Raw genomic sequence first — 27,621 nt, 5'->3', positions numbered from 1 at the left:
ATGCCTCCTCCCGCGGGCTTTGTGCGCCTGGATCCCGCAGTCGCCGCCCCGCGCGCGGAGCCCCGGTCCCCCGAGGTCGCGCGTCTCGGAGCCGCCCACCTCCCGCAGCGCACCGGCCGCCGCCGAGCCCTGAGCCGCTCCCGCTCGCTCCCCGGCCCGCCGTCCCCAGTCGCTGCCCACAATGCCCGTGGACTTCACCGGCTACTGGAAGATGCAGAGCAACGAGAATTTCGAGGAGTACTTACGCGCGCTGGGTAAGCCGGCCGTCCTGGACGTGCGCTGGAGCATCTGGGACTTGGCAGGGTCCACCGCAGGCAGCGTCTGCGAGCTGGCCCTGGGGGCGGGGGGACTAGTTATACTTGTAGATCTGGACATGGTTTGGTAGGTTTTTGTTTGTTTGTTTGTTTTAAAAAGGTTAGCAGAAAACTTTGTTTTCAAAAGAAAAAAAAATTACCAGCATAGACAGGTTGCGCGCAGACGCAGAGCAGAGTCCAAGGGGAATTCCGAGCCTTGGAACGGCTCCGGGGCCCCCACTACCATCTCTGAGCTTTCCTGGCGTCCTCTCCCCTGTCTGCGCACCCCTGGCAGATGTCAACGTGGCCTTGCGCAAGATCGCCAACTTGCTCAAGCCAGACAAAGAGATCGTGCAGGACGGTGACCACATGATCATCCGCACGCTGAGCACTTTCAGGAACTACATCATGGACTTCGAGGTTGGGAAGGAGTTTGAAGAGGACCTGACGGGCATAGATGACCGCAAGTGCATGGTGAGGACCCGCGAGTCCCTGGTGGCTCCTGCCCAAGAGGCTCTGAGCAAAGGCTGAGTTAACTCATCTAGAGGAAGGTTCGGGCCCTGCGCTTGGAGACACTAAGCATCTCCCCACTCCCAGGCCCCAGGCCAGGCACCACCCACTCTTCCAGCGCTAGCTGATCCAAACCGGATGGTCCAGCTGTGAAGGTTCCAGGGTGATGAGTCTCTGCCATGAGAACCCAGGCTCTCTGCCAGGTGCTTAGGCTTGTGAAGAAGGGTTCACGCCCCTCTGAGGGCGATAGGAGCGCCTGCATTGTGGAGGTGAAAATGCAGCCTCAAAGAGATGGAGTGCGGTGTCAGAGCAGCACAGCAGGGGAGGGGTGGGCTGGAATTTGAAGCCTGATTCTAGTTGTCTCCAGCTGATGGAGAAAGTGGAAAAAAGGGGGGAAAGACAGAAGAAATACAAGGAACCTCTCTGAGGTGTAAACTTCCAAAATGACCTCATATAAAGTCGCTGTAAAGGAGCTGGGGCATCTGACCTCGGCTAGTAGCCTTTTGACCTGCCCATACTTGCCCCAACGCTAGGATTTGGACCTAGTCCATCCTGTCTCCCACTGCTCACTAAATTCCCTTTGCCCCTTTCAGCCAGATCCTACCCAGCGGGAGTCATTGCCCCACAGCAGTGTCCCTGGCCAGAAGCAACAGCAGAGAGGGGAAAGAGAGGACCCCCAGCACCTCCTTCCTAGAGGGTAGGAAGCTGGTGACCCAGAGACCCCCATTAGCACCGCCACCGAGGACTCCGGAAGGTCGGCAGCAGGCTCCCGTTCGCATTCTAGGCCCCGTGAGAGGTCAGGACAGCATGAAGCAGTCTCTTGCATAGTCTTAGGTCCAGAGTTGGCTCTTGCTTGTTCCTAGGGTTGCTGCCTTGCCTATGGAAAGGGCTTCACTGACCCCTCCTCCTCCTTGCCAAGGGCATTTTTGGTGGGTCTGCTGTATGTCTGCAATCTGCCTGTGATTTTACACCGTAGCCAAATAGGAAGGGATTAGGAACCCCATAATAAGCCTGAGTGACTGAGATGAGAGTTGCAAGAGATGGTACTTGAGCTCTTGTGTTGAAGGCCACACTCCTCTGCTGACAGACAGCGTTTGTGGAAACAGTGTAGCTGAGTTCCAGAGGACTGCAGGTGGAGATGCTTAGAGTGGGGAGGAAACCTTCAGAGAGGGTCTGCCTTTCTCTGGATTCACTGTCCCACCTACTTCTTGGCCGCTGCATGAGACTGCTCTAGGGCAATCAATCCATCCTTGTCCTCAGCTCTCCCTTGGGTGCTATTGTAACACGTTGGATGTCTCATTGTTTGGGGTCACCATGATTCCGAATGTGCTGGTCTGTGCTTGATTGATTATCTTGACTGATACCAGTGATATTCACTAGGCACTTATACTGCATTCAAATTTTGCATTATTTCACTGACTCTTTATGGTACCAATTTCAACCCCACTGTATAGGCAGGATTTCCTGCTGTGTGGCCTTGGGGAGGTTTTCTGAGAAACAGAGAGGGTCTGAGTGAGCAGCCCACTCCCTCATATTCTGATCATCTCATCAGGCACAGAAAGCCAAGTGTGACCCAGTGCCTCATGTTCAGGAATGCATAGTCTTTGTACGAGACATGTAAACATTCATATTGTGCCCCACGGAGACAAAGGGAGGCATGGAGTCGACTGGAGGGATCCTAGATTTCTGAAGGAGGTCACGTCTACATTTCACTGGAAACAGAGAAGGAAGGAAGAAGGGAGGATTTGAGACATAAAGGCAGGGACAGTGGCCACTTTCTTTTCAACAGCATGGTAGGCAAGCAAACCTGGAAGCCCAGTAGCAAGACCAGCAAGACTGGGCTGGGTGTCCCTGTCTGTCGCCTTCACCGCTGCAGGCCTCGGAAGGCCCACTCCCAAATGGGCAGCTACTTGCTCACCTTCCAGCCTGCTGGGAAGTAGTTTGGTCCTGGCTCTCTGTTCTGCTGGGATCCCTACAGTACAGAGAAGCCCTTCCTCAAGGCTTCCCCCCGGGGGGTGTCATACATCTGGCCCACCATGAAGAGGTGAAATGTATGACTGGGGTTGTGTAGGAGAATAGAGTTGAAGCAGCTGTTGAACCTGAGGCTCGAGTGGGAGCGTAGTTGAGTGCCAAGAGGCCACTGCAGCTGAGGTCTGTAAAGGGACCCAGGGGCTCTGGGCCAGGTGTTTGGTTAATATGATTTCTACCAACCCCCATTCCTTGCTCAGAACCTACCAGCCAGGAGTCACTTGCTAGGAGGAGTGTGCTTGCGGGTGGTATCGGAATCTCATTTTCACCTTGGCTCATTCACTCATGGGTTCCATTCATTCGCCCCTTTGCGTCCTGTGAAGCATTTCATGGTACTTCCTGTCTTTGTAGCCCCTTTGCCCTTTGTTCAGGCTCAGCTGGAGTTCAGTGTAGGCGATATCAGGGAGGTAGGGGGTGGACTGAAGCAACCAATTACATTGTGACTAGAGAGAGAGGTTCCCCCCCACCCCTTGGTATGGGAGGTCAGAAACTGTCCCCATAGCAAATAAGCCTGAGCTGAGGCTGAAAGGACAGACAGGAAGTAGCAAGGAAAACAGGAAGGGGGTGAGGGGAAGGCCAAGGGCAAGAAAACAGTGTCTGGTAAGTGTTACTTCAGACTTGTCTCTTACCAAGGTTCTGGGCTTAGCCATGGGGGCACCGAGGCAGCGAGGCCTCCTGAGGGTCCAGACCTGTACAGAAAAGACACATCTGTATGTCACTGCAGCCTCCTGTGTGATGGGAGCAGCGAAGGGTACAGGGCCGGGGGCGGGAGGGAGGCGGTCAGGGAACATCCCCAGGAGGTGACAGCTGAGCAGAGGTGAGATTAGGACGGAGAAGAGGAAGGGATAAGTGCATCAGAGCAGATGTGTGCACTTGGGCCCAGAGGTCAGAGACAACCTAGATGAAAGGAGGCTGCAGAGGGAGAGGGGTGCACTCTGCAGCCTTGTGCGTGCCTGCAGTGTGACACATGGTGACTGACGAGGGCCCAAGAGGAAGCCGAAATGTGGTCCTGGTAAGCCAGGTGGCTGTCGTCGCTGAGCAAGGCCCGGATGGGCACAGCGCTCTCTGATCCCACCTCCTCCATGGGATCCTTATCTGCGCTCTAGGGCAGCAGCCAGAGGGCCGATTCTAGCCAGCAGATGTGTTTTCTTTGGCCTGTATAGTGTTTGAAAAATCTTAGTCAGTTGCCAATGATGTGATGGCCAAGGGGAATTCTAAGGCTTCGTAGCAAAATAAATCTGTTCTTACCAAAAAAAAAAAAAAAAAATCAAGAGCTGAAAACGCTAGGCTCCTGTCTCTCCCTCCACTTCACCCCGTAGACACCAGTCGCTGTTGCTGTCTTCAGCGTGCCTGCCGCTGCCCTCACCCACCTTGTTTCCTGGAATCAAGGGTCAAGTGACCATTTGTCCTTATTTCTGCTCCAGCTGGCACTTTGCGGGAGGAAGGATCTCTTTATTTTTGAAAGGGAAGAAGTGTACGCTGAGGTGCCACGGACCACAGGACGCGGGGTCTTGTCCCTCACCTGCCACTACGGGCTCTGCAGTCCATGTCCAGAAACACCTGAGCTGTCTGTGAGGCGTCAACCCAGCTGTCTGTCCTGAGCCTTCATGTCTAGTCTGGTCACCTGAGCTATTTCAGGATCCAGGAGTGGCAGACACTTCAGCTTCATGACCATAGACATTGGTTAGGCCCGCCAAAGACAAAGGGGCTTCCTTCGGGCTACCTGCAGCTTCCTTTGTCTGTTACACTGCAGTGACAGGGAGAAAAGCCACAGTGGATTCTAGGCTTTGTCAGGGTGGAGCTTAGACCAGAAGGTGCTCTTCATCCTCAAATAATACATCCTCAGAATCATTCCATTCCTTATCCCAGCGTCCACGGCCACCGACACACTCGGGAGTAAGCGGCTTTCATGGGAGAAGACTGGTCCTCAGCCAGGAGTCAGCGGTGAGCCTGGCTCTGTGTCACTGTGATGGAAGGACCATTTGTCATCCCTCAGTGGACACCAGGTCGAGGGCTTCCCTGGAAGAGGCCGCTTTGTTCACTCAGGCCTGGCACCGCCTCCCCTGGCGTTGCCTCGGTCTCCACATCCAGCTTTGAACTCAGGATGACCCTTCCACGGGCTCTGCTTCTCACTCCCAGCCTTTGATCTGTGCTGCTTTCTTTGTTTTTATTATAGAGTGGAGAGAGCGAGAAAGAGAGAAATCACATAGCACAAGAGTACAGACTGAAAAGGGAAGGACCCCCCCCCCCCCCGCCCCTTGGCCCATTTCCACTCCTTGGAGGTTATCATCAGCTCCAGCTTCTGGTGGATCTTTTGGGAAATCCTCATCACATGAGTAAGCTGTCTCCTGATTGGTCGACTGGACAATGCCACTCGGAATCTGAAAAATAAAAGGAGGGGAGAGGAGAGGAGGAAGAAGAGAAAGGAAGGAAGGGAGGGAGGGAGGGAGGAGGGAAGGAAAGAAGGAAGGAAGGGAAATTCTATTTTTTCTGCAATTTTTTTAACTCAGTGGTATTTTTTAGGCATCCCTCCATATCAGCACTTGAAGATTTTCTAAATCCTTTTTCAACCATCTGTATTTCTTTCCCTTCCCTCCCTGACTTCCTCACAAACATCCGTGCGTCTATTCAGTGAGCCAGACATCTCATTATATATGGCAATCATAAAATTCACCAAGCCTCTGTTAGCACTTTGGTTCAAACTCTTGCCAGTTTCTGGTCCTATCCCTGACTTATTAAAGAGATCATTTGGTCCTCATGTTAACAAACACCAGGCCAGTGGTGAAATTAACACTCCAGGCTATGGAGCTGGAATGCAGTTGGATGGGGTGGGGGGTGCCCTCCCTGCCCAGCTCAGGCACCAGCTTTTGCTTGGGTCTTTCCCAAGACAGAAACACAGAACCTCTTTCATGACTTAACCAAAGTTCCCTGACCTTTGAAATTGGTGTCAGCAGCGTGCTTTTGAGGATTACAAAAAGCAGAATTAAATCAGCCAAATAAAATTCACAAAGTAGTTTTCAAAAATCACACTGCTTGGTTAGATTTGGACTTTTGCTAGGCAGAAACAAGGTTAAATAACGTGTATTAAATCTTTACTATGCCTGCACCAAATGCTCTTAGTACTTTTTTTTTTTCTCATTTGGTCTCCACAACAGAAGTTTAGTATCATTTTTACCCATGTTGTAGACGAGAAGCTGAGGCTCAGATGGGGAAAGGACCTCCTTGGCCCAAGCCCACCCCACTACCCTGTGGCTGGGGAAGGATTTAAACTAGTGTGTCTACATGCCATCTGGTACCTCATTCCTCCCAGTGTAGTGAGCAGGATGCTTGCACAATCAGCGCCCTGGGGCAGGTAGGAAGAGCTGGGGTTACACTGAACACAGCTGGGCCTCTCTCTTAACCTTGTGGCAATGTGACCATAACTGATAGAATATACTGCAGCTCTCCCCACACCTGCAAAGTGCTCATCACGATTGCTACTCTGCCTATCACACAAGGTCCATTGGGAGGACCACTGAGGTGGTCCATGATGCCTTTCAGTGCCAGTATACCACATGCAGAGAATGGGGCCAGCACCCCTGCCGAGGCCTGGGACTGAGGGCAAGGCACTGCCAGCTGTAATGGTTGGTCTTTGTTGTGTTGCAGCAGCTGGTCGATTTTTCTGGCCATCATTGCTTTCCTGCTCCCTCCTCCCGACCCCAACTAGAGAAGCATCTCCTCTTGTTGGGTAGAAAAGCCTACTCATTTTGTGGGTCCTGGTGAGCTTGCCATGGCACACTGCCTCCGCCGGGTGACACATGGGACACAAGCTGATGCCATCACCCCCTTTCTTAGGATTTAGTTTGGGGGTCTGGGAGAAGGGTGACTTCTATTTCCTTATAGATTGACAGTAAGAAGGTGCCACATAAGCTTAGGGCAATCTGAGATCCTACCTCCCATGACTACATGGAGAAATGTGAAAGAAGGAGAAAATGAGGCCAGAAAAAAATGTCAGGGTAAGGGAGGGAAAAAGGGAGGGAGTGAATAAAGTCGGGGGTCATTAAAAAGTTACTGGGATTCCTAACACAAATACCATTTTCCATGTGCTTTAGCTAGTGCAGCCTTTTCTTTCCCACTAGCTCTCTGGTCTGCTTTCCTATCACGTGCCTATGAAAGCGGCCTAGGCCGTTCAGACGCCAGGGATCTGGCTAGCCCCAAGTCCTTGAAACTAGTTCTCATGCATTTGACTATACCCTGCCCCCAAGGCTCTTATTCAGAAAGTTCGGGGTGGGTCCTGCAGACTTGTCTTTCTAACACATTGCCAGATGTTGCAGATGTTAATTCACAAAGCCCATGCTTTTGACAAGTCTCTGAACACTGAGGAAACATCCAGACCCAGGCTTCTGTGATGTTCTCGTCATAATTTGGTATAATAATTCACAGCTAAAGGGTGCCCAGTTCTGGGGGATGAATGAGAGAGGAGAGGAGCTGCCCTGTCCTATGGAGGCAGAGGGAAAAAATGCCTGAGGACACCAATCTTGTAATAGCCCATAATACTACGAAACTGAGGGTCCAAGTAAGTGATGCCAGTAGTTGAACCAAGCAAGTAGGGTGTGACAACGGTGTGTGGAGCTGACAGGGTGAAGCTGCAGTATTGTGTGGAGCTGAATGACTCGGGTGTGGCGGGTAGGAGCTTTGGCCGTGATTTGACTGTGGATCTGAATGCTGTATTTCCTTAGAAACACTTTGTCCCTCTGTGTTCTCATGTGGAAAGATGAATCAGTAGTAGTACCCACCTTGTGGGAGTGTTGTGAGAATTAAATGCGATGATGAATTATTTGGTGTTCTTTTGTAATGCTGAACAATAAATTAGCCTGAACCTAGTGCCTTAAAACCAACCATCCCAACCATTCACAGATCTGCAGTTTGAGAAGAGCTCAGAGCGAATGGCTTGTCCCTGACATGCCTGTCAGCTGGGAGCTGGAGGATTCTCTTTCCAGATGGCTCACTCATACTCACTCTTCCTGGCAGTTAGGTTCTACGAATGAGTTTCAAGAAAGGATCATCCATAGAAGTGTGTGACAATTTTTATGAATTACCTACGCTCTGAGGCCACTGTTACTCAGCTTTCCCTTGTATCCAGACACCTGAGAAAATGAACTAAGAGAGAGGAAAGAAAGGTTTAGTTTGACTGGCAGTTATGGAAGTTTTAGTCCATGGTCGGTTGGTGCTGCCCTGCCTTCTGGGCCTGGTGGATCATAGATGGAGCTCATGACAGGGAACTCTTGCCCACCAGAACAAAAGCTGGACAGCCCCAGTATTCTCTTCAAAGGCGTTTTCTCATATGACCAGAAGACTTCCAACTCGACCTCACCTCATATAAGCTCCACCCCACCTCTCTGCACTACGAGCTGGGGGCCAAACGTTTAAACACATGGGTCTTTGGAAGACATTTATCGAAACTGTTACCCATCACTGGTCTGCAGTACTCTGTTGAGGCACAAAGGCTTACCCACCTTGTATGGGAAAGGACTCAGGCTCCACATCTTAGTGGGGGCTTGGAGAACACCGAACACCAGCAGCTGTTACCACAGCGCCTGGCACGGGATCTTCAGTGGGTTGGGAACAAGCTAAACTTTGAAGTTCTATCTGGATTGGGCTGTTTCCTTTCTGACTCATCTGTGAAGGACTCTGTGGGGGTGGGAGGAGAGCAGTGGGCGGGTGTGATGCCCAAGCCTGCCCTTTGCACTTACGGTGGAGACTTCTCACTTCCAGCAAGTGAGACCACCCTATGGGCTGGAAGGAGACAGGGATCCCAGTGTCTGGAAGTGGCCTGAGCCTTCACTGTCTGCTCTGAACCCCCTCCAAAGCCCAAAGAGATTGATTTGAACAGCAGGTGGAGCTACCCTCCCACCTCTAGCTCCCCCTGAGGGCCTGCTATCTTAGCTTCTAAGGACTTCTGGGCTCCCACTATCACCCACCTCTTTGCCATACAGGGATGGAACCAGTAGAGGTGAGCAGAACAGCCCTCCAGCCATCCAGATGTTTGCCTATGGTTAGTTTCTAAGGCCTCCTGTAATAGAGGCTGGGGGAGTCTGCGCTTTCCCCTGGATTGCCACCTGTTGCCAATCATCTTCTCAAAACTACTTCCTAAACCTCAAGCTTATTGCAGACTTTCCACTTGGGCTCAGGGATTCGCTGGAAGTTTTTCCTTGGAGTTGATGAGAAGCTCTCCCCAGAGTAGTCCTTCCTCTCTAAGAACCCGTTCCATAGATGTCTGTTGTGTAAATTGAGCTTGTGCTTGGCGTGAATGGGTTTTGTACGGGCACACACATGTAAAGACACACAAACACATCCGGCCCCGGCCTGTCAAGAGAACTCCCAAGTACACATCACGCTGTCTGATACCCTCCATTGGAGTGTGCTGATACTGGTTAAATTATACAAAGGCTTCTCAAGATGTTTCCTTTAACATGCAGACACCCTAGGATGTTAGATACTTTCAATACAGAGATAGAACGTGTCTCCTTCCTTCTTCCTTTCCCTCTTTCCTTCCACCTCCACCATCCCTCTTACTTCTTTCTTTGTGGATCCGAGGCTGCAGAGACAACATCCTCCAGGAAGAACTGTGAACCAGATAGGTGTGAAGGTGGGAAACCCACCGTCTTTCCCACCTTTACAGTGAAACTGGCCCTGAACTTAGCAAGTGAAAAGAAATCCTGTCTGACAATATTCAGTGAGTCAGAATATCACCTTACTCCTTGACTCAGACATCCCCCATATGGGATGATATTCCAGGAAACTCATTCAAAAACAAAAACACCTCTGTTTGTACAAAGGCATCTCTGTAGCTCCATGATAAAAATCTCTCCATTACCATCATACTCCAAGCCACCCTGAGGGCAACCACGTGGCAACCCTGCCCTGGCACTGCCAAACTGTGGCTTATCCGTTGCCTCAGCTTTTGACTTCAGGTATCTCTGACTCCTGGATTTTCTGTGGTTCAGAGAACAGACCGTCCCTTTGCTAGTGTTGCTAGATGCCACATTACCATGGGTGATTAGAAAGACTTTTTTTTTTTCTTAATTCCATAGACCAATATGTATCCATGTAAAAGATTGCTGCAAAGATAAAAAGTGTTTACGGACAATTAGTCAATTGTTCCACGGCTTCTGCTTGGTATCATTTGTCTTCCCCGCCCCGCCCGCAGTGCTCTGCGTATCCTGTCTGTAGTAATAACAACAGTGAACATCTCCCGAGCTTGCTTTGTGCCAAGCTCCGCATTCCCCATGGACAGTTGCATTTCATTACCACGGCGTCTTCTCCACGAGCTCCCTTCAACCATCCTTGGCACTTCAGCCCATCCTGCACATGCTAAAAAGGAAACCTGATCATGCTGCGCCCCAGTTCTGCCTTCCCCCCTCCAGCAGCTCCCCAGTACTGGTAGCCTTTGAACACTTTGAACACAGCCCACCTGCCTCTCTGGTCCGATTCCTACCTCACAGCTTATGCCAACCCGTCCGTGGGTGTCTTCATTCCCCACTTCTGGTCACTTCCCTGATGTGATCCCCTCTGCCTCTTCCCCTGGAAGAGTAAGTCCCCATTGGGTTGGCAGGGAGCAGGCCCTGTCTGGGTTCCCCTTCCCACCGCTGTGCTTCCTTCCCTGCAAGCTCACGCTGCAGAGGCTGCTCTGCCAGCACCTGTGACGATTGCCAATGAATCTGAGATCCTAGACAGCAAGACCCGCAGCATCCCGACCTTGCATAATGGGCTCCAATGTGTGAGTGTTAAAAGAGCACTAAGAGAAATAGCAGAACAAAGCAAACAGTAGCTGTTGCTCATATCACTGCAGGATTCATTTTAATCCATTTTAATTAAATAGCTCCTGTTTGCCTGGTATTTCCCCAATGCCAGAAATTATTCTAAGCACTTTTAGTGCATTATTTTTTAAAAACTTTTTATTGACACTCTCCATGCATATAGACAATATACCATGGTCATAATCCCCTCTCACCGCGCTCTCTACTCCCTCTCTCCTGAGCCCTCTCCACTGAATCCCTTCTTTCCAACTAGTCTCTCTTTTATTTTTGATGTTATCATTTTTCCCTCCTATAGTGTAAGTAGGTCTTGCAGGTAGTGTCAGCCACCGTGAGGTCATTAATGCCATGGTCACTTTGTGTCCGGAAGATGGTACTGCAAAGCGCTCCTCCCCTTCCTTTGGCTCTTCCATTCTCTGTGCCGCCTCTGCTGCAATTGTCCCTGGGTCTTGCACAGTGTGCTAGAGATGTTTCACTTAGTGCTGAGCACAATCCACTGCCATCGTTTTCTCAGTACTTTTGACGAGTTCTGAGTTTCCCCCATGGTCACCACCATTTGAAAAGAGTAGCGTCTCTAACCAAAAAGTGAGAGTGGCACTGATATATGGACATAAATGTAACGATTTAGAGGGCAATAGGCAAAATATATCCATTAAGCCAGGCAGTGGCAGTAGTTTCCCCACTAGGGCTCATGACCTCCCCAGCCATACGCTTTTGACTAGGTTTTCAGTACCAGGCACATGCATCTAAAGTTCGTTTACTGCACATGTATGCACACACAAAAAAAAAACAATGGTCACATTTTCCTTGTTAACCATCTGCAATTTTATTGCCTGTATCCAAATCCAATTTCCACCAGCTACCTGATAAGTCTGTTGTGCATTTTATTTTCTTCATGAGTAAAATAGGAAGAATTCTGGCATCTTCATCATGCAGTTGTAAGGATTTTTAAAAATGCACGTGTCAAGCCGGGCGTGGTGGCGCACGCCTTTAATCCCAGCACTTGGGAGGCAGAGGTAGGAGGATTGCCATGAGTGCAAGGCCACCTTGAGATGACAGAGTTAATTCCAGGTCAGCCTGGACCAGAGAGAGACCCTACCTCGAAAAAGCAAAAAAAAAAAAAAAAACAAAATGCATGTGTCTGTTGCACAGGAAACCAACTCCTCTCTGATTGAATTTGAGGCCTGCTCCACAGGAAGGAATTCTTGCATCTGGCTTATGTGGGTACTGGAGAATCGAACTTTGGTCCTTTGGCTTCACAGGCTTTAACCGCTGAGCCACCTCTCCAGCCCTGACTCACCATCTTTGAGACAAGGTCTCTCACTGGCCTGGAGCTCACCACTTAAAAGACAGGCCAGCCAGGGAGCTCCACGAATCCTGTGTCTGTCTCCCCGGCCGTGGGATCACAGGTGAGCACCACCATGCCCAGCATTTCCATCAGGGTACTGGGGATTGAACTCATGTCCTCATGCTTGTAAGGCAAGTACTTTACCTTTACCAACTGATCTATCACCCCAGCCTGTGAGAATTATTTTAAGGGGTTAGATAGAGCTCTGGGTTAATTTCTCTGTGAGCTTTTGTAGTCTAAACTGCAGTGTCATTCAACGAGGCTGTGGTGCTGTGAGGTGGACTCATCTGTGGTAGGGAAATAGGTCTCATTTGTAACATGTTCTTTCTAACTGTGGAGGCCACATGGGTGGCCAAGGACCTCAGATTCAAGGAAGACAGCTGTCCCTTACCCTCGGGTACACTTTTGTCATCCATGCCCCACTCTGCCTGGCAGTCTGACTCTGGGACAGCTTGATTCTGGGGCCAGATGTCCTGTGGAATCTCATCACATCTGTTCCTCCCAAACTCAGTAACCTTAAGAAAGTTGCTTCCCCTCTCTGAGCCTCTACTGGTCTATGAGGTAGGAACAACTATAAAGTTGGGGATACCTTCTCAATGAGTTAATGCTCAATGATGAATGGTGTTTGGGCAAACCTTCAGGGCAGCTGTTCTGTCAGTATGAGCTGTTGCTATTAATTCTGTAATCTTGAGAACTGTCACCTCAGAAGACAAATTCTGAGGTGATCACATGTGTGAAGGGACACCTGGCCATTCAAAGAAGAGCTAGCAGGGTTGTGAGAATGGAGGGTAGGAGAAAGCATGGCATGGAGAGAGGCCATGAGCCAAGGGATTGCTGCTGATCCGGTAGTGTGTGTCCTATACTGAATCAAGGCTCTGAGGCAGAGACAGATGGAGGCTCAGACATGGAGTCAGTGGCTTAGGGTCACCTCTCTAGAAGGAGGGAGAGATGGATGAGCTACAGTTCTGCTGGGCAAGACTCAGGCCTGCGGTCTGCCAGATGTTTGGCAGCCTTGGGATCTAAAGAGTGCAGGCTATGGGATCAGTCTATCAAAAGGGGGTTAAAACTAATTCAGAGCTAGAGAGATGGCTTAGCAGTTAAGGTACTTACCTGTAACGTTAAAGGACTCAGGTTCAGTTCCTCATTATCCACATAAGCCAGATGCACAAGGTGGCACATGTGTCTGAAGTTCCTTACAGTGGCTGGAAGCCCTGATACACCCATTCTCTGTCTCTTTCTATCTACCTCTTTCTTTCTCAAATAATAATAAATAATTTTTAAAAACTGTGATTCATACTGTGTGGCTCTAGTCATATGCTTAATCTCTCAGACACGTGAAGCAAGATCACTCCTGTAGCTAAACCAATTCTGTAAATCTAATAGGTAGGAGGAGCAGTCCCAGTGCTTTGGGTGTTTTGTCTTTGGGAGAGAGGTTTTTCTGGGTTGTTCGTTGCCTAGAAAACAATCAGAATGCCTCAAGAATGGTTTTTGCCATTCATTTATCCAAAACATGTTAGTGTATGTTTTCTCTGCTGCAAATTCCAAAGTGGCGACTAGTATCCTTGAGGTAGCATAAGGATAGCAGATTCTCAGGAGCTCCCTCGTGACCTGGGCACCCTGCCTTGGTTAACAGGAACACCTCTGATCTGTGAGCTCCTTATTTCTGTTTATCTTGAAAGACCAGTCTAGGCTCAAAGTTCTCACAGAAGATACAAGGCCTCTGTACCCCAGTAAGCACACTGACAATGCCCCCTCCCCGTTCCTCTTCCTTCATTCTCCCTCCCCTGCCTCCAGCACCCTGTACTATCCTATGCTTGAGGTGCTCACATCAGGCAGGTGCCTTGAACTAGGCCTGGGGAACAGGGGTCTTAGGACAACAGCTGGATCCTTGCATGGTACCAGGCTTGACCAGCTAAACCCATGATGTCATGAAGTGAGGAAGAAGGGAGCTATGAGCCTTCTTCCCAATAAGTTCTGTGTTGGGATTGTGTGGTCCAGCTTCATAGGAAAGATCATGTTGGCCTGGAGGGATGGCTTAGTGGTTAAGGTGCTTGCCTGTGAAGCCCAAGGATCTGTGTTTGACTCTCCAGATCCCGCATAAGTCAGACGCACAAGGTAACACAAGCATCAGGCTGTATAAGCATACAAGTTGGCAAACGCTTCTGGAGTTTGATTACAGTGACTGGAGGCCCTGGCATGCCAATTTTCTCCCCTCCCCTCCATACAAAACAAGGCCAGTCTGTTGGGCTTGTCTCAAAAAAAGAAAAAGAAAAAGGAAGAAAGAAAGAAAAAGAGTGAAAGAAGCCAGGCGCACGCCTTTAATCCCAGCACTGGGGAGGCAGAGGTAGGAGGATCACTGTAAATTCGGGGCTATCCTGAGACTACATAGTAAATTCCAGGTCAGCCTGGACTAAAGTGAGACCCTACTTCAAAAAACCAAAAAAGAAAGAAAGAAGGAAACAAAGACAGAAGAGATTGTGCCAAGAAAATCTACCTGAGTCAAGCCTCTTTGCAGCTTCCTTCATGCTAGCCCTGCTTCCTGGACCTGCCTGTGTCAGCCCAGGCTATCCCGCTGCTCTGGAGTTTTCACACTGTTTCTTTCTCTTTTCCTCTTTTGTTTTTGCTTGCAAATGTGTGTGTATTTACTCCTTTTGCCAGGTGCACATTCATGTGGAGCACATATGCACAGAGGCCAGAAGTGAACGTTCTTCCTTAATCACTCCCCACCTTATTTATTGAGACAAGGCCTGTTTTCAACTTGGAGCTCAGCAACTTAGCTAGCCGAGCGCTTCAGCTTGCCCCAGGGGCCGCCTGTCTCCACCTCCCAAGTTCTGGGATTACAAGTGCCCGCTGCCACGTGAGGCCTTGACAGGGACTCAGGAGCTCTGAACTCAAGTCCTCACATTTGTGAAACAAACACTTACTGACTGAGCCACCTCCACTGCTCCTTTTTCTGCTTCTTTTATTTTTTTAATTTAATTGTTGGGCTGGAGAGATGGCTTAGCGGTTAAGCGCTTGCCTGTGAAGCCTAAGGACCCCGGTTCGAGGCTCGGTTCCCCAGGTCCCACGTTACCCAGATACACAAGGGGATGCACACGTCTGGAGTTCATTTGCAGAGGCTGGAAGCTCTGGCGCGCCCATTCTCTCTCTCTCCCTCTGTCTTTCTCTCTGTGTCTGTCGCTCTCAAATAAATAAATAAATAAATAAAAAGAATTAAAAAAAATTTGTTTATTTAAATTATGAGAGAAAGAGAGAATGGGTATGCCAGGGCCTCTAGTCACTAGAGACAAACTCCACACACACATGTCACCTTGTGCATCTGGCTTTGCGTGGATCCGAGAGAATCAAATCTGGGTCCTTTGGCTTTACAGAGGCAAGTGCCTTAACTGCTAAGCCATCTCTCCAGCCCCCTCTTTTTTTTTTTTTTTCTGCTTCTTAACCTAACTCTGTGACTGTTTCTGCCATCAGTTCTAGCGTTACATCTCTTCTATGAAGTCTCCCCTAATGGGACTCTGCCCCAACCTCAGGTTGATGGAAGGACCTTCCTACTTCCAAGCTTCCCACACTACCAACTACCCAGGACCGACCATTCCTCTAGAAGTTTCTATCTGCTTATCTTCTCCCATAGACTGTGAGACCTCAGAGGCAGGACTCTCGCCTTACCTCCCCATCTCAGTACCAGAAGATTCTGGGTAGGAGGTGGCAGAGGTATGGACTATGCCTGCGGACTGCTGTCCCCACACAAAACCGTGCTGCAAAGCCTCCCCGATCATTTGAGGCTCAGCTTAGACCAGGTCAAGCCAGACAAGGTGGCCCAGAGCACTGGCTCCAGAGTCACAGGTCAACTTCAGCTTCGTGGCTGAGTGACCTCAGTCCTCACTCTCCACATTCATAAAATGCAGAGAAGCATGCCTGCTGCAGGGGGGAGTCGGGGTGACAGGCTCTGGCCCTCGCTTAGTGCCCTGCCTGACACATGCTGAGCGCTGGCACCTGTCACTGTGGTGATGAAGGCGGCAGGGGTCATGCCAGCACGCTGATGCCCTCTTCCACCAGGAGGCCTTCCCTGACTCCTGGGTGGGGTTGGGTGCCACAGGCCTCTGACCAGCTCCGGCTCTGTCTCCAATCACCTCATCAGGTCCTTGGCCTCTGTGGGAGCTCTAGCCCTCTGATGCTTTAAGTTTATTCTAGATGATTTCTGAAATGATTAAGGGGGGAAGAGAACGTATGGTGATTAGTCTAAACATCTTTCTTCATTTTGTTTGCACTAAAAATCGTGTTATCATTTGCTGATTACATCTTCATGATAGAATTGCATTTTCTTGTGCCCACAAAGGCCTTATTGTGGCTATACTGGCTCATAGTAGCTGCTTTTTAGCAGGTTTTATGTCTCTAATTGCTTGTTCACATTTTAAAGGCTTATTAGTTTAGTTTTAATATGCTTTCACAGGGAGTTAGCTCCCCCTACCCCAAGTGAGCTGATTTTAGGGAATTGTAAGACCCCCAGGAATGAGGAGAAGGAAAGGAGACTCTACCCTTTACTTTCTGTCAGCCAGAGAGAACTGAATGCAAATTCTAGCTCAGGCCCCCAGTCCCTAGGTGACAGGTTGGTCATGTATGTTGTGTCAAGACCCCTGACCAGGAGCCAAGTCCCCCGGTCACCTAGGAGTCACCCAGAGAACCGCCACAGAAGCCGAGACACTCGAATGTTAAAGCAACAGGTTTCTCTATTGCAAGCCTCGGCCTGGGCTCCATCCCGCGGTAGTGAGGGAGAGAGCCCCTTTCTTTTGGGGGACGGGGTTCATATAGGAATTCGAACAAAGAAGTAGGGGATAGATACATGATTGGTTGATTTAAACAGTTCTGATTGGCTTGGGGTTTCAATAGGCAAAGTTGGGGGCAGGAGCTAGGGGCGCTCCAGGCAGATGAAGTCATCTCCATTGTCCTTGAAGTGGAGATTCCTGGTTTCTTATCTAAGCAGGTGGCCGGAGGCGCCCCCGCCCCCCGCGGTGGAGCGTTTCTTCAACGTCCTTGAAGTGGAGATTCCTCAGAAACTTTAGGGGGAAAGGCAGCAATTAAGCAAGCAAAGTTTCCAGAAGCAAAAGGTCAGCACATTGGCCAGCTAGTTCTCTACCTTAAGTCAGGCCTGAGCCTTTTGTAAAAAATGGTTATATTTGGTCTCTCAATGTACAAAAGCCAAATTACTGTCACTTCCGAAGCTTGAAGCCTGAGTGAAGCGCTGTGTCATCCTCTTGGGGCCTCGGCTGTTGCCCAAGGACCCACCTGTCTCTGCCTCCCAAATTCTGGGATTACAGGTGTTTCTTAAACTCTGTGGTTCCCACCCTCCCATTTATTTAACACAAGTGCCAAAGGCTGCCTTAGTAAGTCCCCTGGGAACATAAAGACCCTCCAAGGGAAAAGTACAAGCTAAAACTCCAGGAAGAAGGGCCAGGTTGCTTCCTGTAACAATTCACAGGTTGTACACAAAGTGCCAACTGTCTCGGCTGTGAATTCTAAACCCCCAATCTAAAGAACATGCGTATCAGATCAGAGCCGGCTCAGGCCTGGTCTGGTGCTTGCAGGCAGACTCCATAGGCAAGGTCTATCCCCTTATAATTGGCTCTGGAATCTTCCTATCATCAATCTTTCTTTCTTTCTTCCTGTCTGTCTGTCTGTCTGTCTATCTATCTATCTATCTATCTATCTATCTCTCCCTCATAAAAAAAATAAAGGGCTGGAGAGATGGCTTAGTGGTTAAGATGCTTGCCTGTGAAGCCTCAGGACTCATGTTCAACTCTGTAGATCCCACGTAAGCCAGTCGCACAAGGGGACACAAGCGCGCAAGGTCAAAGGTGGCACACGCATTTGAAGTTTGATTGCAGTAGCTGGAGACCCTGGCATGCCAATTCTCTCTCTCTCTTTTCCATAAAAAAAGTAACTGGGGGCTGGAGAGATGGCTTAGTGGTTAAGCGCTTGCCTGTGAAGCCTAAGGACCCCGGTTCGAGGCTCGGTTCCCCAGGTCCCACGTTAGCCAGATGCACAAGGGGGCGCACGCGTCTGGAGTTCGTTTGCAGAGGCTGGAAGCCCTGGCATGGCGCGCCCATTCTCTCTCTCCCCCTCTATCTGTCTTTCTCTCTGTGTCTGTCGCTCTCAAATAATAAATAAATTAAAAATGGACAAAAAAATATTAAAAAAAAAAAAAAGTAACTGGCTCCAGACCCACAGAGGCAAGACTCCGTCCCCCACTCTTGAGGTGAGTCCATAAAGTGAGGACCTGACAGGGCTGATTGGCAAGAATGGGGGGAAATAGGTGAATGGTCACCCCTGCTCTTTGGAGTGGGTATTTGGGAGCACGTAGAAGCTTTGATAACTGTCACTTCTGAGAGCCAATTTGAGTCTCACCATTTGTAGGTCGTGTCAGATTACTTCCAAAAGATGTTTCCACTTAGTAGAAATTGTCTGTCACTATTAGTACCAGTCACCTGAAAGGGACAAGGGAGTCTCAAAACATCCTTGAGACAAGGGCACTTGGGTTGCCTGCGGGAGTCAGGCTTCCTGGGTCACTGCCCCATGCAGAGGTGCCAACAGGGGTTTCTAAGTGGTCGAGGGAGCTGGTAATGGGTTTTGAAATGACAGTCACTTGTCGTAGTGGTACAAAGCCGCCTTCACTCCTCTGTTGGCACATGTGCCTCTCTCAGAAAGCTGCTGACTCAGCCAGAGTAACGCCTTGTTATTCATTTTTAATAGAAAATTTAGACCAGCTTTGCCTACAAGCAACCACTCTGGTTCCAGCCCATTTGTGCTTCCTGTGATGTACGGAGTGAGGATTTCTGCTGGGAGTGAGTTGCAGTCCTCCATACCCCTTGACCTTGGATGCGTCTGGACTTCATTTCTGAGGGAGAGTCCTGGAGCCCACGATGGGATTTGGGGAACAGCAGTACATGGCCACTCACCCCATAGGCCTGGGCCTCTCCCCTGGACTTGAAGAGCATCACAAATATCCTCCTGCCTGAACGTCCTCCATCAGACCTAGATTAAATGTATCCACCTAGGAAACTGGGCCCTTTCCCATCAGGCACCACGCTAACTTCCGAAGAGAGGCGTAGAAGGAGCCCTTGGGGTTGTTAGAAGAATTTACTTATTGCTACAAGAAAATGAATTACCTTTGTTAACCCTGCCCCAGCTAACATTCTCTCTTTCATTTGTTTTGGAGTGTTTGCCCTTCCCCATGACTCTCCTTCCTCGTCCCTGGTACCTGTCCCTGAGGTGTGATGTCTGGGAAGGAATATTTCCTTTGCTCGCACTTCCAGCGGTTCACTGTGTGGTTACGATGACCAGTGTCTTGGGCAGAACATCATGGAGGTGGAACTGCTTGGCAGAGGGACTTTTTCCTCTCTTTGAGGACAGGAAACAACAAGGAAGGGTCCAGGGACCAGGTAGAATCTTCAAGGGCATGCCACCAGGGACCCACTTCCTCTATCTAGGTCCCAACTTCCCCCCAAAGTTTCCACCACCTCTCAAAACACTACCACCAGCTGGGGACCAAGCACCCAACACACAATCCAGTAGGGGACACTGCATGTTCCAGCCATGAGGTAAATTGACTTTTTGACAGAGGTGCTGGCAAGTGGACCTAGGATCTCATGCAGTGCATGCTGCCGCTGAGCCACACCCCCAGTGCACTTAAGCAAATGGATTTTCTTGCACACGATACAAAGCTTAGGAGCTCTGTGAGTTCGAGGTCAGCCTGAGACGACATAGTGAATTCCAGGTCAGCCTGGGGTAGAGCAAGACCCTAAAACCAAAAAAGAAAGGAAAAGAAAAGAGCCTGTTCTGTTCTTTTCTGGGCAATAAGGCTGCTTTGCTGGAAATCAGAGCTTCCACCAGGAAGCTGCAAGCAGATTGTCTGCTTAAATAAAGACTAAGGTTAAGGGGAAGCAGCCACTGCAGGCTGACTTAGCTGATAGCCTCTGCAAAATCTCCTTCTCTTAGCTCCAAGTCCCCAAGGAGAAGGAGCTACAAAACTTTTTAGCCCTGATGAGCAGCACGTCCACTACTGACTGCTGTGACGACTTCCAGCTTCAATAGTAGATTTTAGGGACCGTTCATCTCCAACAAGCAAACTCCATCCTGCACTGAGCTCTCCTTACGAGAGGCCCCGTATCTAGTGCCTGCTATGCGGCAGTACATGATGTGTATTGTTTCTACTCCTCAGAACAACCTAGTAAAGCAGCTGTGTTTTGTTGACCTAATGCCACATAAAAAAATCCATGCCAGGGCTGGAGAGATGGCTTAGTGGTTAAGGTGCTTGCCTGCGAAGCCCAAAACCCCATATTCGACTCTCCAGATCCCATGTAAGCCATGCACACAAGGTGATACAAGTGTACAAGGTCACACATGCGCACAAGGTGACACGCCTCTGGGGTTTGAGTGCAGTGTCTGGAGGCCCTGGCATACCAATTCTCTCTTACTGTCTCATAAAAAAAAAAAAAAATTCACACCACAGTTTAATGGCTTAGACCCCAGCCAGTGGGAGAGGGGCCTGCACACAGGTGGGAATCGGATAGTTTGCGAGCCTTCCCTGGAGTTTAGGGCACAGGCAGGTGGAAGGCAATCCGGCTTTCCAGTCATCCCACAAGCAGAGAACTCAGCTCTGTCTGATACCACGGAGCATGCTCGTGGCTGAATCACTGAGTCAGCCTGATACAGGTTGAGGAGACAGGGATCAGGAGCTCGGTGTAAATGACAGTTGAGTCTCCAGTCCTCCTCAACCCGGAAGATGGCCCAGTAGATTTCCAAGTCTGCCTGGCCAGTGTCCTTCTTGCTAGTTCCACCCAGTAGATCAGACCCACGGGGTGCAGGGAGGCTCTAGGCTACAGCCATGAACTCGTACCTGGCATTGTGGCCTTAACTATCCTCCCTGCCCCTACACACGACAACCTCGTTCCTTTCTCTTGTTGGCTTCCAGGTGGACTTCTGCAACACTGGCCGGCCTCTCTTCAGGCCATGTCCACTTGCCTAAAATGTCTCTGCCACTTTTTTTTAAAATTTATTTATTTATTTATTTGAGAGGGACAGACACAGAGAGAAAGACAGATAGAGGGGGAGAGAGAGAATGGGCGCGCCAGGGCTTCCAGCCTCTGCAAACGAACTCCAGACGTGTGCGCCCCCTTGTGCATCTGGCTAACGTGGGACCTGGGGAACCGAGCCTCGAACCGGGGTCCTGAGGCTTCACAGGCAAGCGCTTAACCGCTAAGCCATCTCTCCAGCCCTCTGCCACTTTTTAACACTCCTGTGAGGATCCCGAGTCCCTGTGCTTCCCTGATGACAGTGTCTACCACTCAGCCTTCATGGTCTGGCACTTAGTTCTCAGCTTGCCCTTTCCCTCGGTGGTTTCCTTACTGGCTGGCAGAAGCCTTTAAGACTCCACTCTGAATCCCAGCACCCTTACCCCTGGGCTAGTTCTCCAGCTCCCAAAGGCTTTATTTTATTTTTGGTTTTTTGAGACAGTCTATTTCTGTAGCCATGGCTGGCCTGGAACTCACTATGTAGCCCACGCTGGCCTTAGATTTGTGGCAATCCTCCTCCTGCCTCAATTAGCCAACTGCTGGGATCATAGGACTGTCAGGTGCCCACGGTGCCCTTCTCAGTCTGAGAAATAAGGGGGCACTGAGTCATGCGGGGCCCATATTCCATGCCAAATTCTTCTCTCATGAGCTGAGTGACTTTGATAAAGTCACATAAACTTTGTGAGTTCCAACGCCCCTCTGTATTCAGCATGGACATGAATAATCTCTGCTCTGTCAAAACTACCCAGGACAAGAGTCAAGAGGCGCTTGTGGCTAGGAAATGGCTTAGAAACTGACAGGGAGTCAGGTGAGAGGCATCCTTCCCTTAAGAGGGCCAATGTGTACCACCCTCAAAAGGCTTTACTTCTGCTTCCTGAACCCCTCAATCTATCGTGATGCCCAGTATTCTGCTGCCAGACATTTCTTTGGGATAACATGTTGTTATGGCTTATATCAAGATATGCAAAGGTACCTGGGAAGGGTGACACAGTAGCCAAGGGTAAAAGCCCACGTTACTGTTGGTGAACATCTTGGTCATGTCTGTCCTCTGACACTGGTGTTGGAGGGTAAACAGGTGTGAGCCTACAGAACTCAGACTGGCAATACTTTAACAAAAGGTTTAAGAATCGACACACAATTTCATGTGGCAATTTCTCCTCTGGAGATACATTCTAAAGAAATGATGTGTTCACAGAATTACAACTTGCCTAATTGTCCAAGAGCAGACAGTCAGATGAACAACTGCAAATGCTTATTTGCAATAAAATAGTTCCAGGGCCAGCTTCAAGGGTCGGTGACCAACACAGACCCTGGAGGGCTTCTCACTTGGCTGGGTGCCCTGCTGTTGCTATCTTAAAATCTCAGTCGTTTTTGAACCAGAGTCCTTCATTTTCATTTTACACTGGGCCTTGTACATTCTGTAGCCATTTTCTGAACATTCCATAACAATTAAAATAATGCTTATGGAGAATATTTGTTGAAGTGGGAAATTGCTTCTAATAAATGAAGAAATGAGGATATAAAACTGTAAATGGTGCAATCCTAATTTTCTTAGAACATAAATGTATGGGTGTGTTGATAGAAGAAAAGACTGGTCAGAAATGCACCAAAATGTTAGGCAGTTATCTCTGAAGAAGCACACTTACAAATATTTGTTTTATTATTATCTTCTTTAAGAGCCTTTTCCATTGTTCAGTGCAGAGGGTGTGAACATGCTCACTGACTTCTCCAGAGGAGCCAGAGCTGTGCAGATGGTAGCTGAGAGCGGGCCATTCTCTCTGCCTGTGATGAGCCCTGCGCCTTTGTCTGCAGAGGAGCCTTCTGCATAAATGCATGCACATCAGTTGCTGAGGAAACCACGCATTCTTAGAGCTCCTTGAAGTTTCTCTTCCTGTCACAGACCTGGCATGGATGACACACTCAGGGAATGGTTTCTTGCCACATTTGTGCCATAAGCTCAGTGGCATTTGCTCACTACAGTCTCACTGGAAATGGGCCACAGTGTGTCTTGACTTGGAAGAGGAACCTTCTCAAGCTGAAGCCTAGTCAGGTGCCTCACTTGACGCTCTGAACAACTTGGGCGAGAGGAGCCACCTCCAGGAACCACCTCCAGGAGCTGAGGGCAGATTTATTCCTGCGCTAAGGAGGAGGGCACACCGGGGTCCTGCCTCCCTTCTGCATGCGTCACTGAAGGCCTTGTCCAAACAGCAGAGGGCGGCAGTGATCACAAGCCCGGAAGAGAGGCTACTGTAGGCAGGTCAGGTGGGCAGCGAGAAGAAGGCCCGACAGTGGGAGGTCCTCACTCCACACCCAGTTCCCAAATGCCTCTGCTCCCCCATCTGCATCAGGCTTTCGCTGACTGTCCTGCCTTTTCACTGAGCATAGCAGAGAACACAGGACTCCTAGGCTCTGAGCTGTCGAAAGCCACGGCTATGAGTAAGGGGCTTCATATGACAGGAATGCGGAACTCAGAGAAGTGACACACTGTCAGAGCCACGCAGAGAGCAGAGTGGACCGAGCTCCTCTGCTCAGTGAGGGCAGTGAGGAGGTGGGACTCATAATGGGGACCGGCCCCTCCGGGAAAGGCTGTGTATTCCTGAGGCAGGCAGTCACAGGTGGGAGAGGTGGCCTGTGCACCCAGCTCTGGGATGTGGGTCTTGTTGATCGTAGGTGTTCAGTGATGGCCATGCTGGCTGGACAATATTGAGTTCCCACACTCTTTTTGAATCCTTTGTTTCTGGACGGGCCTTTGCTGCTCCAGGAGTTGGAGATTTTCCCAAGGATTCCTGCCTCCCTTCCTTTTAGCAGACCCAACATCTGGCTGGACACATGGTTCTCAGGGAAGGCATGAGGCTCACAGGTGGGCAGTGGGCTTGCAGATGCAGGGAGGGCGCATCGGTGCCACAATCTGGGACTGTGCAGGACAAATGAACCACCCCTCCCCCACACACACACCCAGTTCTCCTGAGTATTCATACCTTGTACTGTCTGCTTCTGAGTTGAACACATGACTGTCCACCAAGAACCTTTTCCTCCCAGAACTACCCTTCCACACCAGACCCTCCCCGCTTTTCACTGACCTCCTACAACCTCCACCCTAAAACTCCAGTGACATGGAGCCTTTACAAAGAAGCAGTGTGCACGCTGGGGCGATGGCTCAGTGGAAAGTATTTGCTGTAAGAGTTGAGGATCTGAGTTTGGACACCCCAGAACCCGTGTGAAGCTAGATCCTGTAGAATCTCCCAGAAGCTCACAGGCTAGCTAACCTGGTGAACACAGTTGTGAACAAGAGACCATGCTGATAAAAGACAGAAGGTGAGCTGGAAATACGGCTCAGCAGTGAAGACACTTGACTACAAAGCTTAAGGAACTGGGTTCAAAGTGCACAACGTGGCACAAGCATCTGGAGTTTGTTTGCAATGCACTCTCTCTTCTCTCTCTCTCTTTCTCTCTTTATATCTATCTCTCTGCTTGCAGATAAATAAATAATTTTTTAAAAGGTAGAAGGGGGCTGAAGAAGTGGCTTAGAGTTAAGGCGCTTGCCTGGGAAGCCTAAAGACCCAAGTTTGATTCCCCAGAAACCACATGAGCCAGAAGCATAAGATGGTGGATGCATCTGGAGTTCATTGGCAGTGGCTAGAGGATCTGGCATACCCATATTCATATTTCTCTCTCTTTCTCTCACACACACATACAAATAAATAAAAATAAAATACTTTTTAAAAGGTAGAAGGTGAGAACTGACGCTAAAGTTGTCTTTTGACTTTCACATATGCACTGTGGTACATGCACACGTACACACACATCCCAAAATAAAAAAAGAAAGCAGTGTAGCACGGGGGGAGAGGGAACATCGGAGCCTCGCTGACCTGTGTCCTAACCACCCATGTGACTGGAAAGTCCCTTCACCTCGGCCCGTCCACACTCCAGATGAGTAGCCAGGGGACATTTAGACATGACTCCCAGAGGCCTGGTGGAAGAGGCAGGCAGCTGTCTGCTGCCATTTGCACCTGAAGCTGGTTGGTGACATCTGAGGACATCCTCCTCATAAGATGAAGGTGCTCCGAGGGCAGAGGTGGGCCTTCTGGGTGAATGGATGACATGTCTGGGGATAGGCAGAGCTCTCTGACAAGTCTGGCCCTCCACAGCAAGGTGCTGGCAATCAGCCTTTGTTGGCCCACATCCCTACCCTCAGCCCCGAAAGCCCCTCCTCCCCAATCCCCATTCTCATCTCTACTGCAATGACATTTTCTATAATTGCCCTTTTAGATGAAATTTACGACGGTTTTCATAAATTTTAAAGCTGATTTACACACTTTAATAAAAGCATGTGGTGAGCAAGGAGTATTAGGCTGCAAACTTTCTACCATAAAATTGCCTTGAACCATCCTGGCTTAGCAAGGTCAGACTCCCCCCTGTCCTCCAGCCCCCGGCGACTCCTTGCTTAGGGCTGACCACTGTGCTTCTTGCTTGGCAGACCACGGTGAGCTGGGATGGAGACAAGCTTCAGTGTGTGCAGAAGGGAGAGAAGGAGGGGCGTGGCTGGACCCAGTGGATCGAGGGTGATGAGCTGCACCTGGTAGGTTCCTCAGCAAGGGCGGGCTGCGCCCCCAAAGGCCTTTGTTTCTATGAAAATAAGGATTGTTGGACTTGGGAAAAGAATACCATGGTTGGGCTTTGATTTTGCTGCGAATTCTCTTCCAAGGGCCTAGAGAAGCTACATGAATGCTGGGAGAAACAATGTAGTGTGTTTTCAAGGTCTGGGCTGGCACAGTGCCCAGTCAGAGGGAGCAAGTGAGGAGGTGCCTTTAGTAAACACCAGCAATGAGTGAAGCCCTTCTGCATTCTCTCTCTGGCTCCCATTTTAGTGATGAAGAAATGGAGCCCTGAAAGACTCAATTGCACACCTACTTGCACCTCTACAAAGTGAAGAACCAGCCTTTGCCCCCAAATAATAAATATGTGCTCCATGCAAAATGGAGCAGGCCAAGAGGAATTCTTCAGGACATGATCTCAGCCCAAAACAAGGAAGGGAAATCCTTACTTAGCTCAGTCCTGTCCTACACTGTGGAACCTCTACCGTCTGGGAAGAGTAAAGGCAGATCCACAGTCAAGGCCTCCATTCTGAGAGAGTTAGTTAACATGGCCCATATCCTCCAAGAGATTCTTCCAGTCACTCCCTTGCAACTCCCCAACTACCATTCTGCTATGACAGGAGTCTTGTATGGGACACCTGGGGTCTAATCCCAGACATTGGATCCTTGGGTAGATTCCTTGCTTCCCTTGTCCTCATTTGCATATTGCCATCCTGCCACACACAGGAGCTCTGTTAAGATGTCTGATGTACAAGAGCTGTTGGGGGCAAGTCTTGATGAGAGACAGCTTAATGGAGGGATCCTGGAAGGTGGAGTCCAAACCTTGAGCTAGGCTCCTCCCTGAGCCCCCGTTCAATTGCAGAGCAAAGAGGGTAAAAGTGAAGTGTTAACACATTCAGATTTCCATCCTCCTTCATAACAAAATTGGAAGACATAGTAGTCCAATGATTACTGCCTCCTGGTCACAGCCATCAGGGACTGGCCTTGTTGCTGGGCATATGCTGCCATGGCTACATTCTAGACCTGCCTGGGAAGCTGGGCTCTACCCACTGAGATACTGGTATAACTGTCCTATATGATACTCAGTCACTTCCAAATCCCAGGTAACCCTGATACAGCCAAGTCTGAGGAGCCTTGCACTACTTCACACTCCTAGTCTTCAGGGCATGTGGGTGTAGGTGTGGCTCCTCCAGTCTCAGGCCTGGGGTTCCAAAAACTTGTTGGCTCCTGACAGTGGGAGGAAGAAGGAGGCATCAAGGACTCCTGTTGGTCAACTCTGAGCCACCTCTTTTCTCAGCCAGCTGTGACCACAGTTGGCAAAGAGCTTTATCTCCAAAGGTCCCATTATGTTGGCTCTCTAAGGAAGTGATTAGTTCAGCTCCTGGACAACAATAGCAGCCACTGAGTATGTTAGATGTTCCTATCCCAAGATGTTCTGGGCCCAAAGTGGGCATTGCTCTGATGAACAACCAGCATCTGCTTGTGTTTCAGGAGATGAGAGCACAGGGTGTGGTCTGCAAGCAAGTGTTCAAGAAGGTGCACTGAGGCCAACAAAGATGACCTTGATCTTGAGGAATGAGTGGCTTGGGCCTGTGGTCAGGATCCCCTCCACACAGCATGGGACAGAAATGTGTGACCACCCCAGCCACATTAGTAGAGTCAGTCTCTTCGCCTTGTCTCTTTTCTTTTCTTAAAATGAAGCTACCCCAATAAAAAGCGATCACTGTTTCAAGTATGTGTTTTGGAGAAGTTTCGTATCTCCTCTCCCCACCACCCTGGGCCTTTTCTCCAAAGCCTACAAGGGCTGTTTTTCCTAGTGATACTGTTATAAAGAAGGATACACTCACGAAGCCTCTGTACACGTAGTCCTGCGGTGTCATTCTCCAGAGGCATGGGCTTGGTTCCAGGGCGAGTATGGCATGGACTTCAGTTACCTGGGTGTTAAGCTCCTTACACACTGCATGTTTGTAGAGAGCTGCACATGAT

General features: G+C 49.6%; 1 protein-coding gene across 1 annotated transcript; it reads left to right on the top strand.

Annotated features, from left to right (window-relative positions):
• On the top strand, positions 1 to 27,367 carry Rbp1 (retinol binding protein 1). The gene is given in 5 exon segments (XM_004663609.2): positions 1 to 152; positions 154 to 254; positions 589 to 767; positions 25,518 to 25,619; positions 27,127 to 27,367. Coding segments are annotated over 5 exon segments (588 nt in total). The 3' UTR covers positions 27,181 to 27,367.
• The last annotated feature ends 254 nt before the right edge of the window (positions 27,368 to 27,621 follow it).

This window comes from Jaculus jaculus, chromosome 17, assembly GCF_020740685.1.
Source record: "Jaculus jaculus isolate mJacJac1 chromosome 17, mJacJac1.mat.Y.cur, whole genome shotgun sequence".
Classification (NCBI taxonomy): Eukaryota; Metazoa; Chordata; class Mammalia; order Rodentia; family Dipodidae; genus Jaculus; species Jaculus jaculus.
The sequence above is the reverse complement of the archived record's forward strand: the minus strand, read 5'-3'. Positions and strand labels throughout refer to the sequence as shown.